Source organism: Chiloscyllium punctatum, chromosome 15 (assembly GCF_047496795.1).
Source record: "Chiloscyllium punctatum isolate Juve2018m chromosome 15, sChiPun1.3, whole genome shotgun sequence".
NCBI classification, from domain to species: Eukaryota; Metazoa; Chordata; class Chondrichthyes; order Orectolobiformes; family Hemiscylliidae; genus Chiloscyllium; species Chiloscyllium punctatum.
In genome coordinates this window covers 26,431,502-26,446,256 of record NC_092753.1, presented here as the reverse complement: position 1 = coordinate 26,446,256, position 14,755 = coordinate 26,431,502, and the positions used below count along the sequence as shown (strand labels likewise).

Genomic DNA, 14,755 nt, shown 5'->3' with positions numbered 1-14,755 from the left:
GAACCGCAGAAAATGGGGGAGATACTAAACGAGTACTTTGCATCAGTATTTACTGTGGAAAAGGATATGGAAGATATAACTGGGAATTAGCTGGTGCCACCTTGCAAAATGTCAGTATTACAGAGGAGGAAGCTGGATGTCTTGAAACGAATAAAGGTGGCTGAATCCCCAGGACCTAATCAAGTTTACCTTAGAACTCTGTGTGGGAAGCTAGGGAAGTGATTACTAGGCCCCATGCTGAGATGTTTGTATCATCGATAATCACAGGTGAGGTACCGGAATACTGGAGGTTGGGTAACGTGGTGCCACTGTTTAAGAATGGTGGTAAGAAAAAGCCAGGGAGCAATAGACGAGTGAGCCTGACATCAGTTGTGGGTAGTTTGTTAGAGGGAATCCTGAGGGACAGGATGTAAATGTATTTGGAAAGGCAAGGACTGATTAGGAATAGTCAACATGGCTTTGTGAGTGGGAAATCATGCTTCACAAACTTGATTGGGTTTTTTGAAGAAGTAACAAAGAGGCTTGATGAGGGCAGAATGACGGATGTGACCTATATGACCTTCAGTAAGGCGTTTGACAGGGTTCCCCATGGGAGACTAGTTAGCAAGGTTAGATCTCACGGAATACAGGGAGAACTAGCCATTTGGATGTAGAACTGGCTCGAATGTAGAAGATGAAGGGTTGCTCTTCAGACTGGAGGCCTGTGACCAGTGGAGTGCCGTAAGGATTGGTGCTGGATCCACTACTTTTCATCATTTATATAAATGATTTGGATGAGAACATAGGAGGTATACTTACTAAGTTCACAGATGGCACACAATTGGAGGTGTAGTGGACAGCAAAGGTTACCTCAGAGTACAATGGGATCTTGATCAGATGGGCCAATGGGCTGAGGAGTGGCAGATGGAGTTTAATTTAAATAAATGTGAGGAGCTGCATTTTGGAAAAGCAAATCTTAGCAGGACTTGTATACTTAATGGGAAGGTCCTAGGGAGAGACCTTGGAGTGCAGCTTCATAGTTCCTTGAAAGTAGTCACAGGTAGATAGGATAGTGAAGAAGGTGTTTGGTATGCTTGCCTTTATTGGTCAGTACATTGAGTTTAGGAGTTGGAAAGTCATGTTGCAGTTGTACTGCTTATTTCGTTGGTTAGGCCACTTTTGGAATACTGCATTCATTCCTGGTCCCTCTGCTCTGGGGAGGATGCTGTGAAACCTGACAGGGTTCAGAAAAGATTTACAAGGATGTTGCCAGGGTTGGACGATTTGAGATACAGGGAGAGGCTGAATAGGTTGGGGCTGTTTTCCCTGGAGTATCAGAGGCTGAGGGGTGATCTTATCAAGGTTTATAAAATCATGGACATGGGTAGGATAAATAAACAAAGTATTTTTCCCTGAAGTGTTGGAGTCCAGAACTAGAGAGAAAACGTTAGGGTGAGAGGAGAAGGATGTAAAAGGGACCTAAGAGACAGTTTTTTCATACAGAGGATGGGTATATGAATACGAAGTGTTTGGAGGGATATGGGCCAAGTGCTGGCCAATGGGGCTATATTAGGTTAGGATATCTGGTCGGCATGGAGAAGTTGTACCGAAGGGTCTGTTTCCATGCTGTACTTCTGTGTGACTCTGACAAAACTGTGTTGTTTGGTCTGCATTGAGGTAACTGGTGACCATTATTTAAGAAAGGCTGTAAGGAAACGCTAAGGAACTATAGACTGGTTAGCCTTATATCAGTGATGGGTAAGATGTTGGAAGGGATTCTGAGGATCAGGATTTACATGCATTTGGAATGCAAGAACTGATTAGCGATAGTCAGTGTGGTTTTGTGCATGGAACATCATGTCTCACTAACTTAAGTATTTTTGAAGAGGTGAGAAAGAAAATTGATGAAGGTAAAGCGATAGACATTGTCTATATGGACGTCAGCAAAGCATTTGACAAGGTTCCGCATCATAGACTGGTTAAAAATCTTAGATCACATAAGATCCAGAGGGAATAGCCAATTGGATGCAAAATTGGCTTGAAGGTAGGAGAAGGTAGGGTGGTGGTGGAAGGTTGTTTTTGGACTGGAGGCCTGTGACTGGAGGCCTGTGACCAGTGGTGTGTCACAAAAATCACTGCTGGGTCCACTGCTTTTCATCTTCTGTATAATGATTTGGATGTGTATGGAGGAGGAATGGTTAGTAAGTTTGCAGCTGACACCAAAATAGGTGGTTTAGTGGACAGTGAAGAAGATTATCTCCGTAGAAAGCAACCTTGATCAGATGGGCCAATGGGCTGCGATATGGCAGATGGAGTTTAATTTAGATAAATGTGAGGTGCTGCATTTTTGGTAAGGCAAACCGGGGCATGACTTATACACTTAATGATAAGGTCCTGGGGAGTGTTGCCGAACAAAGAGACCTAGTGGTGCAGGTGCATTGTTCTCTGAAAGTGGAGCCGCAGGTAGACAGGATGGTGAAGAAGGTGTTTGGCACATTTGCTTTCATTGGTCAGAGTATAGGCGTTCGGATGTCATGTTGCGGCTGTACAGGACATTGGTGAGGCAACTTTTGGAATACTGTGTACAATTCTGGTGACCCTTCTATATGAGAAATATTGCTAAACTTGAAAGGGTGCAGAAAAGACTTGCAGGGATGTGGCCAGGATTGGAAAGTTTGAGCTGTAGGGATAGGTTGAATAGGCTGGGACTATTTTCCCTGGAGTATCACAGGCTGACGAGTTACCTTATGGAGGCTTATGAAATGATGAGGTTATTCAATGTGAGTAGCTAACGTATTTTTGCTAGGGTAGGGGAGTCCAAAACTAGAGAGTATAGGTTTAAGGTGGAGGGGAAAGATTTAAAAGGGATCTAAGGGGCAACATTTTCACACAGGGTGGTGTCTGTATTGAATGAGCTGCCAGAGAGAGTGGTAGAGGTTGCTACAATTATAGCATTTAAAATGCTTCTGGATGGGTATATGAACAGGAAAGATTTCTAGTGATTTGGCAAATGGGACGAGGTTAGTTTGGGACGGCAGATGAGTTGGATTGAAGGATCTGTTTCGGTGCTCTGCCTTTATGACTCTATAAAGTGGCTTGGAAATCTGACTGGCATCTGAATGGCAATCCTTGTATAAGGTGCTGAACCAGACGGCATGAGGAATCGCACGATTAAAACAGATGTGATAAATTTCTTGTCTCAGAGGGTGGTGACTCTGTGGAATTCTTTACTTCAGAGGGTTATCAAGGCTGGGTCATTAAGTATGTTCAAGGCTGAGATACAGATTTTTAATCAGTAAGGGAATGAAGGGAAAAGATAGAAAAAGTGGTGTTGAAGATCACATTGAATGGTGGAGCAGACCTAATGGGCTGAATGGACTGTTTCTGTTCCTGCATCTTTATGGTCTCATATGCAGTAAAGAATATTGGAATCTACTCCTGGATTTGTGCATCCATTCATCCATTGTCTTTGTAGAGCTAGTCTTGAGGGCAGTCCAGAGGCCAAATTGTGACACAATTGAAAGCATTTGGTAAAGCAATCGTTTGTCAACAGGACCCCATGTTGTTATGTTTGATTTAAACAACGTAAAAGTAACAGAATACTGAACAAAAGCAAAAAAGGATATCAAGCAAGAGTAGAAGCTGATGGCTAAAAGAACAATGATTCTAGATTATCTGCGCAAAGTAGCTTCAGTGGTCACTCATGCAACAAGTTGTCCCTAATAACAGAAACAAGATGAAGATAAGACAAGTTGGATCGAAGGGTCTGTTTCTATGCTGTATGAGTTTGGATGCTGGAAATCAAAAACAGCAACAAAAATTGCTGGGAAAACTCAGCAGGTCTGGCAGCATCTGTGGAGAGAAAGCTGAGTTAACATTTTGCGTCCACTGACTGTCCTGAAGAGAGGTTAAGTTGGTTTCTAGATCAAAATTATTGGTCACTTTAGAGGTTGAGGTGTTTAAGATAATTTAAAAATCCAGAGTAAGCAGAGATGAATTATTTCTTCTTGTGGGGAAAGTTCAGAACAAAGGGCTGCACCATTAAAGTTACAACTATGCCATGCAAGCATTGTGTTAGGTTTGCCATCCTAAAAAGCTCCCCCATTATCCTAACTCTGTCTTCTATTAGGTAGCCAATCCTCTATCCATGCTGATACACTATCTGCAACACATGAGTTCTTGTCTTATTATGTGGCCTAATGTGTGGCTCTATACAGATGCCAGTCAGATTTCCAAGCCACCTTATGGAGTAATAATGTCAGAGCATGGAAACAGATCCTTCAATCCAACTCATCTTAGAAAGCACTTCTTTTTATAAATGTTCAAGGAAATCTGCCTCTTATTCTCCTGAAATGCTGTTGAGGTAGTGGATCACTTGAAAGCTTTAAAACTTACAATGGAGACATTTTGGGAAGACTATTAAGGGACAGATAAGTGGTGTTCTAATTGAATAGTGAAACAAGATAGAGAGGGTGGGTAAGCCTCCTTTTGTAAAGATCATTGAGAAGAAAGTGAAATAACCCTCTGATGAATTTCAATGCCAGACTGCCACAGTTCAAGATGGTCCATCTGCGCCTTCTCAACAGCAATTAGAGATGGACAAGATATATTAGCTTTGCCAGGAATGCCCACATCCCCTGCATTTTTTAATATTAAGTCACTTTTATGGGTTTCTGTTGGAGCCTCAGCGATATCTATTACAGTACAGCTGCCTCTTGGCTTTCTTGACACATTCACACACTCTAGTTTGTTTCTGCAAAACTATTCTCGTGTATCTGGACTGCTTGGAACAGTCTATTTATCAGAAGTTCATTTATTTTGTTTCTACTCAAATATTAATCTGAGTCTTCCATTTTGGTAACTTTTCTTGAGTGCTTTAAATGGAATTTATCCTGAATAGGAATTTGAGATTTCTAATGTTACATGTTATCTCTACTGTTACATGTCTTCTGTAATAGAATATTTTAATGTAAGTTTGGTGATTGCTCACTTCTGGAGAGTCTGATCTATGTGGAAAACCATGAGTGTCTCTGCTGTCTATTTCTGTATGTTTGGCTAATGTGCAGTAAAAACAATCAAAAGTTATTTTTTGTGTCTTTGGATCAATGTTATAGTACTCGGGGATCCCAATTTCTGCACCTGTCCTCCCCTATGCCATTACTGTTCAAGAAGTGAGGCAGGTGACCTGCATTGTGCCTCCAATCAGTGTGCTGGTGTGATAAAACTGGGTGTTGTCCAAGAATGACCTTGGCCTGTGTAGGGTTGCTTTCTTTGGCTTCCTGAAGAAGGGCTTATGCCCGAAACATCGATTCTCCTGTTCCTTGGATGCTGCCTGACCTGCTGCGCTTGTCCAGCAACACATTTTCAGCTCTGATCTCCAGCATCTGCAGTCCTCACTTTCTCCTTGGGCTATGTAAATGAGTTTATCTGACTTTTCATATTGTGTACTGTGTGTATCTGTACAGTAGTGTGCTGCCCCTGCTTTACTTTCACTGTCACTTTCACTTTGTATATTTTGACAATACTCTGGGCATTCTAATATTCATGTCTATTGCAAAGTACTTCATCCATACAGCCATTTATTTTCAGATTTCTGTTACAAGTTACATTTATGCAGATTAGCAATGATTTATAAATTTGTGAGCTGCTTTAATTCAAGGCAGTTTTCAATAATGAATGAGGCACTATATATGTATGAGCTTTCAATCTGATGTTAGTATGTATACAGATGGGTAAGAAAGTGCATGAGCACTCTGAATCTGATAATGCCATTAATGCTGTAGTATGTAAAAATTAAGATGTTTAGGCGATGGAGGTAAGTGTGAACTTATGGGCATTTTGCACTTCAGATGTCCAACAGTCGGCAATTTTAATATGTCTTTGTAGGATTTTTGATATAAAAAGTTGAGAGAATTCCTGTTTCAGGGAAGAGTTTGGGCAGTGAGATGAATATTGAAATTTACCTTTTGAGGTATCTTATCCTGTCGTCATTTGCTGATTTCATATTACTGGGCAAGGTCAGTGCATCTTGTGTAATCAATTTCTGAGTTTTAGCATCAATTATCTAACTAAGTATTACTTTAACATTTCAAAATGTTGGTCCCCTCTTCTAACAATTATCAAATTTAGTATGAAGTTTTGAATCTCTCACTCTCTGAAAATCATCATTCGCTTTCCCTAGAATAGATGAATAATTATGCTTTTAATACAGATCTAACTGAATGTACTGTTCACTATAAATTTTAGGGCTCGAAAAAATGTAATCAGGGACCAATTTCAATGAATTAAAAATTTGTGCTGTGCACGTGACAAATGGTTTACTGCCATCTTGCAGTCTACCCTTGCATTGATAAAATTTGATGATGGTTGGCTATCAATCAAAAGGATGAATTGTATCAGTTGAATAGCACCCACTGTCGATAATTCCAAGGACAGCTCAGAGGTGAAAGAAAATGAATGCTTAAAAAAACTCAATGTGTACTTTAAGAACAGCACAGTGGATTAACACATTTTCTGGTTTGCAGTGAGTGATCCACTCCGAAGGTCGTGGGTTATGTTGCTGATTTCTCTCAAATTCTTGCTTGAGCTCTTTGAAATGATAGTTCTGTGTCTTGGATGGTCATGCAATTTGATGGTCAGCACCTTTTCTAACTGTCTGGTTTCTGAACCAAATGTATTTCTCTGTTCACTTGAACTGGTTCAGTCAATAACCTTATGAAAGTCATTCTCCAAGCTATACTCTATTCAGATTGGTTCCTGATTATTTGTTTTTGAGATGAATAAATTGAGATGGGCTTTGTCAGTTTTTATAATACCACACTTCTGTTAACTCAACCATGAGCATTTGAACAGTGCATGAATAGTTTCTAGGCTGTGGTTGAGAGGAGGTGAGAAAGGAAAGCAAGGGAATGCTTTAGTCTTGAATATGCTTAACGATAGAGCTTCCACAGCTTTCTAGGGTAGAAACTTGCCAAGATTCAGTCCAGTGTCTTTGTTTCCTCCTTCAGAGTGTGAAGTTATCCACTTATTCACATTCTATCAGCCCTGTTCCTCCTCTCTCACTCAGCCTGTCCAAATCTCTGAAAATCCTTTGCATCCTCCTTGCAACTTGCATTCTTCTCCAGTTTTGTCATCTGCATATTTGGGAATTATATTTGGTCCCCACACCTGGATCACTTCTACAGATATTGAACAGCTATGGCCCTAGCACTGATCCTTGCAGTACCTCACTAATTATAATCGGCCCTTTGATGCCTATTCTTTTTTTTCCATCTGAAAGCAAGTTCTCAATCCATATGAGTATATTGCCCCAGATATCAAGTGCTTTGATTGCTAACCTGTGTGAGAAATTAACTCCTGCAAGGATTTTCAGAAGGCTTTTGTTGTGGGCTCTGTCAGCTTTGACCATAATTGCCTTGCTTCCTGTGAGCTGCATGGTGACACTGGGAACTTCTGTGCTTGGAACTCTTGGCTCTTTAATCTTCACAGGCTACCTATGCAGCACAGGCTGCTTTGTGGTTGGTTCAGTTACTTCGGTGAAACAATGGCATTACTAGTGTGGAAACAGGCCCTTCGGCCCAACAAGTCCACACCAACCCAACGAAGTGCAACCCACCCAGAACCATTACCCTACATTTACCCCTTCACCTAACACTACGGACAATTTAGCGTGGCCAATTCACCTAACCTGCACATTTTTGGATTGTGGAAGGAAGCCGGAGCACCCAGAGGAAACCCACGCATACGCGGAGAGAATGTGCAAACTCCACACAGTCGCCTGAGGAGGGAATTGAACCCAGGTCTCTGGCCCTGTGAGGCAGCAGTGCTAACCACTGTGCCACCATGCCGCATTCTTGATTCAATTAAGAAATAGCCCAAAAATATCAAAGTTCTAGAAATGGAAATCTGCAGAAGGGCCTCACTGTTGCTCACAACAGCTCCATTAGCTATATTGGAGGAAGATAACGTATGTAGCAATTGACAGGTGATGTGCCAGGCCAGCCTGCCAAGACTATCACGATAGGAAAGCTAAAGTTGTATTCACAGTAATTGAGTCTTGGACAAATGTGAAGTAATTCCATTTTACCTTGGGTATAGATTTTTAACTTGAGGCTAGTTACAGTTTTTAATCTGATTTGAATCCTGTTGCTGCTCCAAAAAGATAAACTTTGCTATTTGCATAGTTGGCTAAATACAGAATGAAAATCTGAAGCTCTGTTTCAATGCAGAGCATTACTCCTGTTACTGAGTAAATTTTCCTACCTCCCACATTCACCTTGTGCCATCTCTAATTGAACCACCTATTTCATCACTCTGAGGTCTCTTTTGTTCTTAAAATTTGCAGTATTTTGTTATGGCTGTTGTTTCTCTACTCAGTTTCTCAAAGAGTTAGAGGATGTTATCATGGCGTGAGCTGGCTGAAACTGTTTCACATGTTCTAGCTTGAAATATTAGTTGCAAAAACTAGAACCAATACAGTTTGAAAACTGATGTTGTCTGGATGGCATTCTTCTCAATTCAAAACGGAGTGCCATTTTCCTTTTTTGTTAGATGTTCAAGATGATTAAACTGATATTTCTAACTATGTTTGATAGGTGCATGTAGTTCTTATGGGCATCTATTTGCATATTTTTCTTTTTCCCAACAGAATGAAATGTTCAAAACCAATAACATTAAGTTTCTGGTGCTCGGCAAGATAATGCCATGTCCTGTTTAGGTGAAGTATTTAGTAGCATGTATTATGCCAGTTTCAGACATGGGTCTGTATACTAATGGCAGAACTTTTTAGTTATAACTTGTACTTTCTGATTATGTGGTGACGACTACATAGGATCGAATTGATGAAACAGACAATTTTAATCCTTTTATCTTTCTTTTCCTTACTTACTTTTCCAGCTTGCAGACTGTAAATAAATATGTGACTGTGGATCCTGTCCCAGTCATGCCTTGATCATTTGTGCACTTCCTGTTGTCCACAAATAATTAATTGGAGTGTTTGCACTCAGAGCTGCCATGCGTTTTTTTCGAGCCCAGACTTTAATTCAGACTTTTGCTATAACATATGCAGGTCATGAACTAAGAATCTGTCTTCTACAAACTAACAGTTTTGAAGTACTTTGCACCAATTCAGAAAAAAGTGCACTTTCAGCAATAGTTTACAATTGTGGGCCAATATTTTCATTTGAATAAAGCAATTGCTTAATAGTTTTATATCGTAGAACTTCAGCTGTTATTGTTGCATTCTTCAACTTACTTCATGTCCTGCTCTTACTTCCTTGCACTAATGTGAAATAATGTGTCTGCATGATGTATAATTGTATGAGTTTGTTCTGTCATGTTGATAACTTTGCTTCTGTTCCGAAGGAATACTAGAAGAAAATCATTAATTCTCACATGCTGCTTAATTTTGTGTTTTAGAACCAAAATGAAGACTGGGGAAGTTTGTCAGCAGACGATATCTTATGATTGAGAGAAATCTTAGGCTATTGGCCTGTTTTGGCCCCCATCCAGATCATTGGTAACTATTTTCCCATTTGAGTGGCATGGGTATATAATTGGGAGCATAATGAATGATGCACGTTTGCAAAATTTCCGTGGCATTAATTGCTCAATTGCCTGATGTGGTAGGAACAGATTCAAAACAAAACCACACATACTTTGAAACAAAGTAGGTTGGTGATGGTGTTGGTCCTAACTGGAATCTGCATGATGGCAATGACTTGGTGCCTTGTCGCTGCTCTTGTTATTTACAGCTAACGTTGTGAAAAGGCAGTGCTTAATTTGCAGCAGGCTATTTTTTTAACAAGACTCTTCTGTTTAAGTTCTGATAAAGTAACATTGCATTAATATTGAGGATCTGAAACAGCTACACGCTACTCTAGATGGTTTTTGATCTCTTTGAATCTTGGTACTTCAAGGTGAAACTCCAGTTGTGATTTTAAAATATGATTATAAACTTAATTGGTGTTTTGTCCAAGTTTTGAGGGGAGAAAATGCAACATTACATGAAGGGTTGGAGAGTGAGCTCCAACCCTGTGGATTTATGATATTGCAATGCTGATGATACAAGGCAAGTATTTTCTCAGATAATTGTTTATTTTGTCAATTTCCTGTTTTACTTAAAAGTAATACTGCTGAGAAACATGTTGTTTTCCCTTTTTTAATTAGTGTACATAGGCTGAAAATATGAAACCAGTTACAACTATATTCCATAGTTAGCCTGCTATTTATATTGAAAAGGTGCATTTCTATTTAATGATTACGTTAAAGAGGATATACTGCAATTGATTTTGTTAATGAACTGGTCTACAGTTCCTCACCTTTATCTGAGCAAATAATCCATTTAATTTGCATTCAGCTGTAACATGATGGAACATTGACTGCATAAATCATAAAATAAACCCTATAAGGGCAAAGTCCAGTAGTCTGAGCAGTAGAGCAGTTTCTGTCGTAGAACCCTCCTAGATCTTTGTTTTCTATCTTCTCCAGTTGTTCTATTTCCATTTTGTAATATTGAGATTAGAGCAGCCTGTGGTTATTCAAGCTTTACCCAAGATTATCTATTTGTTTAACTTAACTGCTCTGCTTCTCAATTCAGTTCCTCCAGATGTTTACTATTCTTTCATAACTGCCTGCCCTTCCTAAATGGCACATACTCAATATTTAGATTCCAGTCTAGGTCATTCTGCACCCACGTCTCAGTAATGGCCACTAGAACATCAAACATTACAGCGCAACACAGGCCCTTCAGGCCTCTATGTTGCACCAACCTGTGGAACCAATCTGAAGCCCATCTAACGTACACTATTCCATTATCATCCATATGCCTATCCTATAACCATTTAAATGCCCTTAAACTTGGCGAGTCTACTACTGTTGCAGGCAGTGCATTCCATGCCCCTACTACTCTGAGTAAAGAAACTACCTCTGACATCTGTCCTATCACCCATCAATTTAAAGCTGTCTCCCCTCATGCTAGCCATTGCTATCCAAGGAAAAAGGCTCTCACTATCCAAGCTATCTAACCCTCTGATTATCTTATATGTCTCAATTAAGTCACCTCTCAACTTCTCTCTCACAAATACAGTCTCAAATCCCTCAGTCTTTCCTCATAAGACCTTCCCTCCATACCAGGCAACATCCTAGTAAATCTCATCCGAACCTTTTCCAAAGCTTCCACATCCTTCCTATAATGCGGTGACCAGAACTGTATACAATATTCCAAGTGCGGCTGCACCAGAGCTTTGTACAGCTGCAGCATGATCTCGTGGTTCCGAAACTCAATCCCTCTACCAATAAACGCTAAAACATGGTATGCCTTCTTAACAGCCCTATCAACCTGGATGGCAACTTTCAGGGATCTGTGTATCTGGACACCAAGATCTCTCTGCTCATCTACACTACCAAGAATCTTACCATTAGCTCCATACTCTGCATTCCTGTTACCCCTTCCAAAGTGAACCACCTCATACTTTCCTGCATTAAACTCCATTTGCCACCTCTCAGCCCAGTTCTGCAGTTTATCTATGTCCCTCTGTAACCTACAGCATCTATCATCACTATCCACAACTTTACCGACCTTTGTGTCATCCACAAATTTACTAACCCATCCTTCTATACCCTCATCCAGATCATTTATATAAGTGACAAACAACATTGGAACAAAAACAGATCCTTGCAGTACTCCACTAGTAACTGAGCTCCAGAATGAATATTTCCCATCAACCACCACCATTCTTTCAGCTAGCCAATTTCTGATCCAAACCGCTAAATCACACTCAATCCCTTGCCCCCGTATTTTGTGCAATAGCCTACCATGGAGAACCTTATCAAACACCTTACTGAAATCCATATACACCACATGCACCTGTTTGGTCACCATCTCAAAAGAGCTTAATAAAGTTTGTGAGGCACAACCTACCCTTTGTAAAACTGTTTTGACTATCCCGAACCAAATAGATTGCACCCATTTATCTCAATTTATGCAACTAGATGATCTGTTTTGTTTCAAATGCTATGTACATTCAAATATAATGCCTTCGGTTTTGTCCTTGTATTGGAACATGGAACATTACAGTGCAGTACAGGCCCTTCGGCCCTTAATGTTGCGCCGACCTGTGAAACCAATCTGAAGCCCATCTAACCTACACTATTCCATTTTCATCCATACATTTATCCAGTGACTATTTAAATGCCTTTAAAGTTGGCGATGCTACTATTGATATTATTCTTATAACCTCCTAGTCTTATCTGCTGGTTTGCTCTTAAGTCTGAGTTCTCTGTCCATTCTTATCATTGTTTGTTTATTATTTCCCACATTAATTCCCCTCTGTTTAATTTACCGCATTCTGCCAAATTTGGGTCCTTGTCCCAGTATTTAGTTTACATCTCATTGAACGCCCCTAGTTATGTAGTTCACAATGACATTACTTCCTGTATAGTTCAGGTGTAGACATGTCAGAATGGTTCAGATCCCACCAGCTGAAACAAAGATGGTGCCGGCACAGTGTTTGGGCTCACCAGAGCGCATTTGCTCCCGGCTGATGGCATCGTTTTCTCCATGTTCTTTTCATCTTGTTTTCTTCTCTTTCTTTCTTTCTTTCTTCCTTCCTTCATCTTCAAGGCTGGAATAGTGTCGGTGGGGTAGTGGCTGCAGCTTCGATGATGTGGACCAGGACTCCTAGCAGCAGTTGTGGTGCCTGGAGTCTGGACTCTTGGTGGTGGCAGTGAGGCACCGACTGCAGCAGAGTCCAGGTCTGCTGGGGTACCAGTTTCGTTGTTGTCTTTGAAGCCAGACTTCTTGAGGATTGGAACACCTTGCAGAAGCCCTAAACCCGTGTTTGAGACCCCAAATTGCACAGAAGATGAATTCTTATTTTAGTGATCGCTTTTTATACTTATTGTAGCTTAAAATGGCACCAGATTGTGGCGACAGAACACTTTTCATTGCATCTTGAAGATATATGTGACAAATCTTTCTTTCACTTGCTCCAGTATCAGTGCTGGTATCCCATGAGCCAGAACCCACTTCGCTCCTACCTGTTTTTCAGCCACATTTATCTCTCAACCTTGTCTACCCTATATCAATAGGTTCAGGTAATAGTCAGAGATTATTACCTTTGAAGTTTCTGCTTATTTTGGTGCAGTGTTCCTCATACTAGCTATGCAGGACTCTTTGCTGGTTGTGCCTATTTCATCGGTGCCCTCAAGGACCATGACAACTGGATCCTCCACCACCTACTGCAAGTTTTTCTCCAAGCCAGAGCAGGAATCCTGAACCTTGGCATCGAGTGTACTCTGGACTTGGACTCTTTGCAGAGTTCAGTGTCAATCCCCCTCACTATGGGAGGCACGGTGGCACAGTGATTAGCACTGCTGCCTCACAGCGCCCGAGACCCGCTTCTGGCAACTGTCTGTGTGGAGTTTGCACATTCTCCCTGTGTCTACGTGAGTTTCCTCTGGGTGCTCCGGTTTCCTCCCACAGTCCAAAGATGTGCAGGTTAGGTGAATTGGCCATGCTAAATTGCCCGTAGTGTTAGGTGTAGGGGAATGGGTCTGGGTGGGTTGCTCTTCGGAGGGTCGGTGTGGACTTGTTGGGCCGAAAGACCTGTTTCCACACTAAGTAATCTAATCTCATCCATAATGTCCCCTACCACCATTACATTCCTTTTGACTCCCCCTTTGAGTGACTCCTGTATAGGCATACCATGGTTATTTTGCTCATCAATCCCACAGACCCTGCTGTCATCCTAACAATCTGAGAGAACTTCAGACCTGTTGGACAATTGTAGATGCTAACACTCCTGTCTTCTTAATCCCTTGCCTGGCTCACTTGCGATCACACCCTGCTGTGTGTGACACTAACACCCTATCGTCCTACAAGAGCACTCTATCTTAAGAGGTGTGACAGCCTCTTGATACAAAGAATCCAGGTAGCTTGCTCCATCGCTAATGTTTTGCAACGTCTGGAGTTCAGCCTTCAGCTCAAGATCCGAACTGAGGCTGCTACAACTTTAAAGAGTTACCGCAGATGTTTTTGCCTTGGATCACATTGATGTCCATGAGCTCCCATGTACTGCAGCTTTGAAACATCACCCATTCTTAATGTGTTTTTGACTCATTAATTGTATTCACTTGCATTTTATGGTATTACGTTAACACGAATGTGTATACTCTGCCCAGACTTGAGACTAGAACGTACTGTAACCAATTAACAGATAACCAAACATCTGGCTTCTTTGCCTGCAGTGGAGCAAGAACCAGTTCCTATCAATCAGTTCTTTGCTTTGTGCTGACGTCACTTTTGTTGGTGTTTTTGAATTTTGGGGTAGTCGATGACTCTATTTGTGACATGCGAGTGTGGTTGTCTTCACTCTTGGAAGGCCTTGTTATTCACAGAGGCATGCAATGGAGAAAAGAAGCCAGAGCTCACATTTGTCATTCCGGTATGATTTGGAGCAGTTTTAGCAGCACTTGATAATGTGCGTTGATAACGTGAGATGGGAGGGGACATGTATTGCTTATAATCAGGAACAGAGCACCGAAAGTGGAGCAGATCAGGAGCTGCAGAAGTTTAGAGAATGAGTGCCAAGGGCCCATGTACGTTTGGGACATTTGTGGTATTTTGTGGAGAGATTTTGCTAAGTGAATGGACAGAAGTGGATGGTATCATGAATAGGAAGGTCAGGAATAGATGGACAGCAAGCAAGAAAATTATCCAGATTATTTATAATTGGCACACCAGGAGTACTGCGGTTAAATGCCATGGCAAAAATCC

The 14,755-nt window shown here is 41.0% G+C and overlaps 1 protein-coding gene across 4 annotated transcripts in view; it reads left to right on the top strand.

The window, feature by feature from the left end:
• ap1s2 (adaptor related protein complex 1 subunit sigma 2) overlaps positions 1 to 14,755 on the top strand; it is a 42,807-nt gene that overhangs the window by 15,583 nt on the left and 12,469 nt on the right. Inside the window, exon 5 of one of the 4 annotated variants that reach the window (XM_072584812.1) lies at positions 9,397 to 9,496. The exons of the other annotated variants lie outside the window; for them this stretch is intronic. Within the exon in view, the coding sequence (XP_072440913.1) occupies positions 9,397 to 9,444 (48 nt within the window). The 3' untranslated portion in view covers positions 9,445 to 9,496. The remainder of the gene's footprint in view (positions 1 to 9,396; positions 9,497 to 14,755) is intronic. 4 annotated transcript variants of the gene reach the window in all.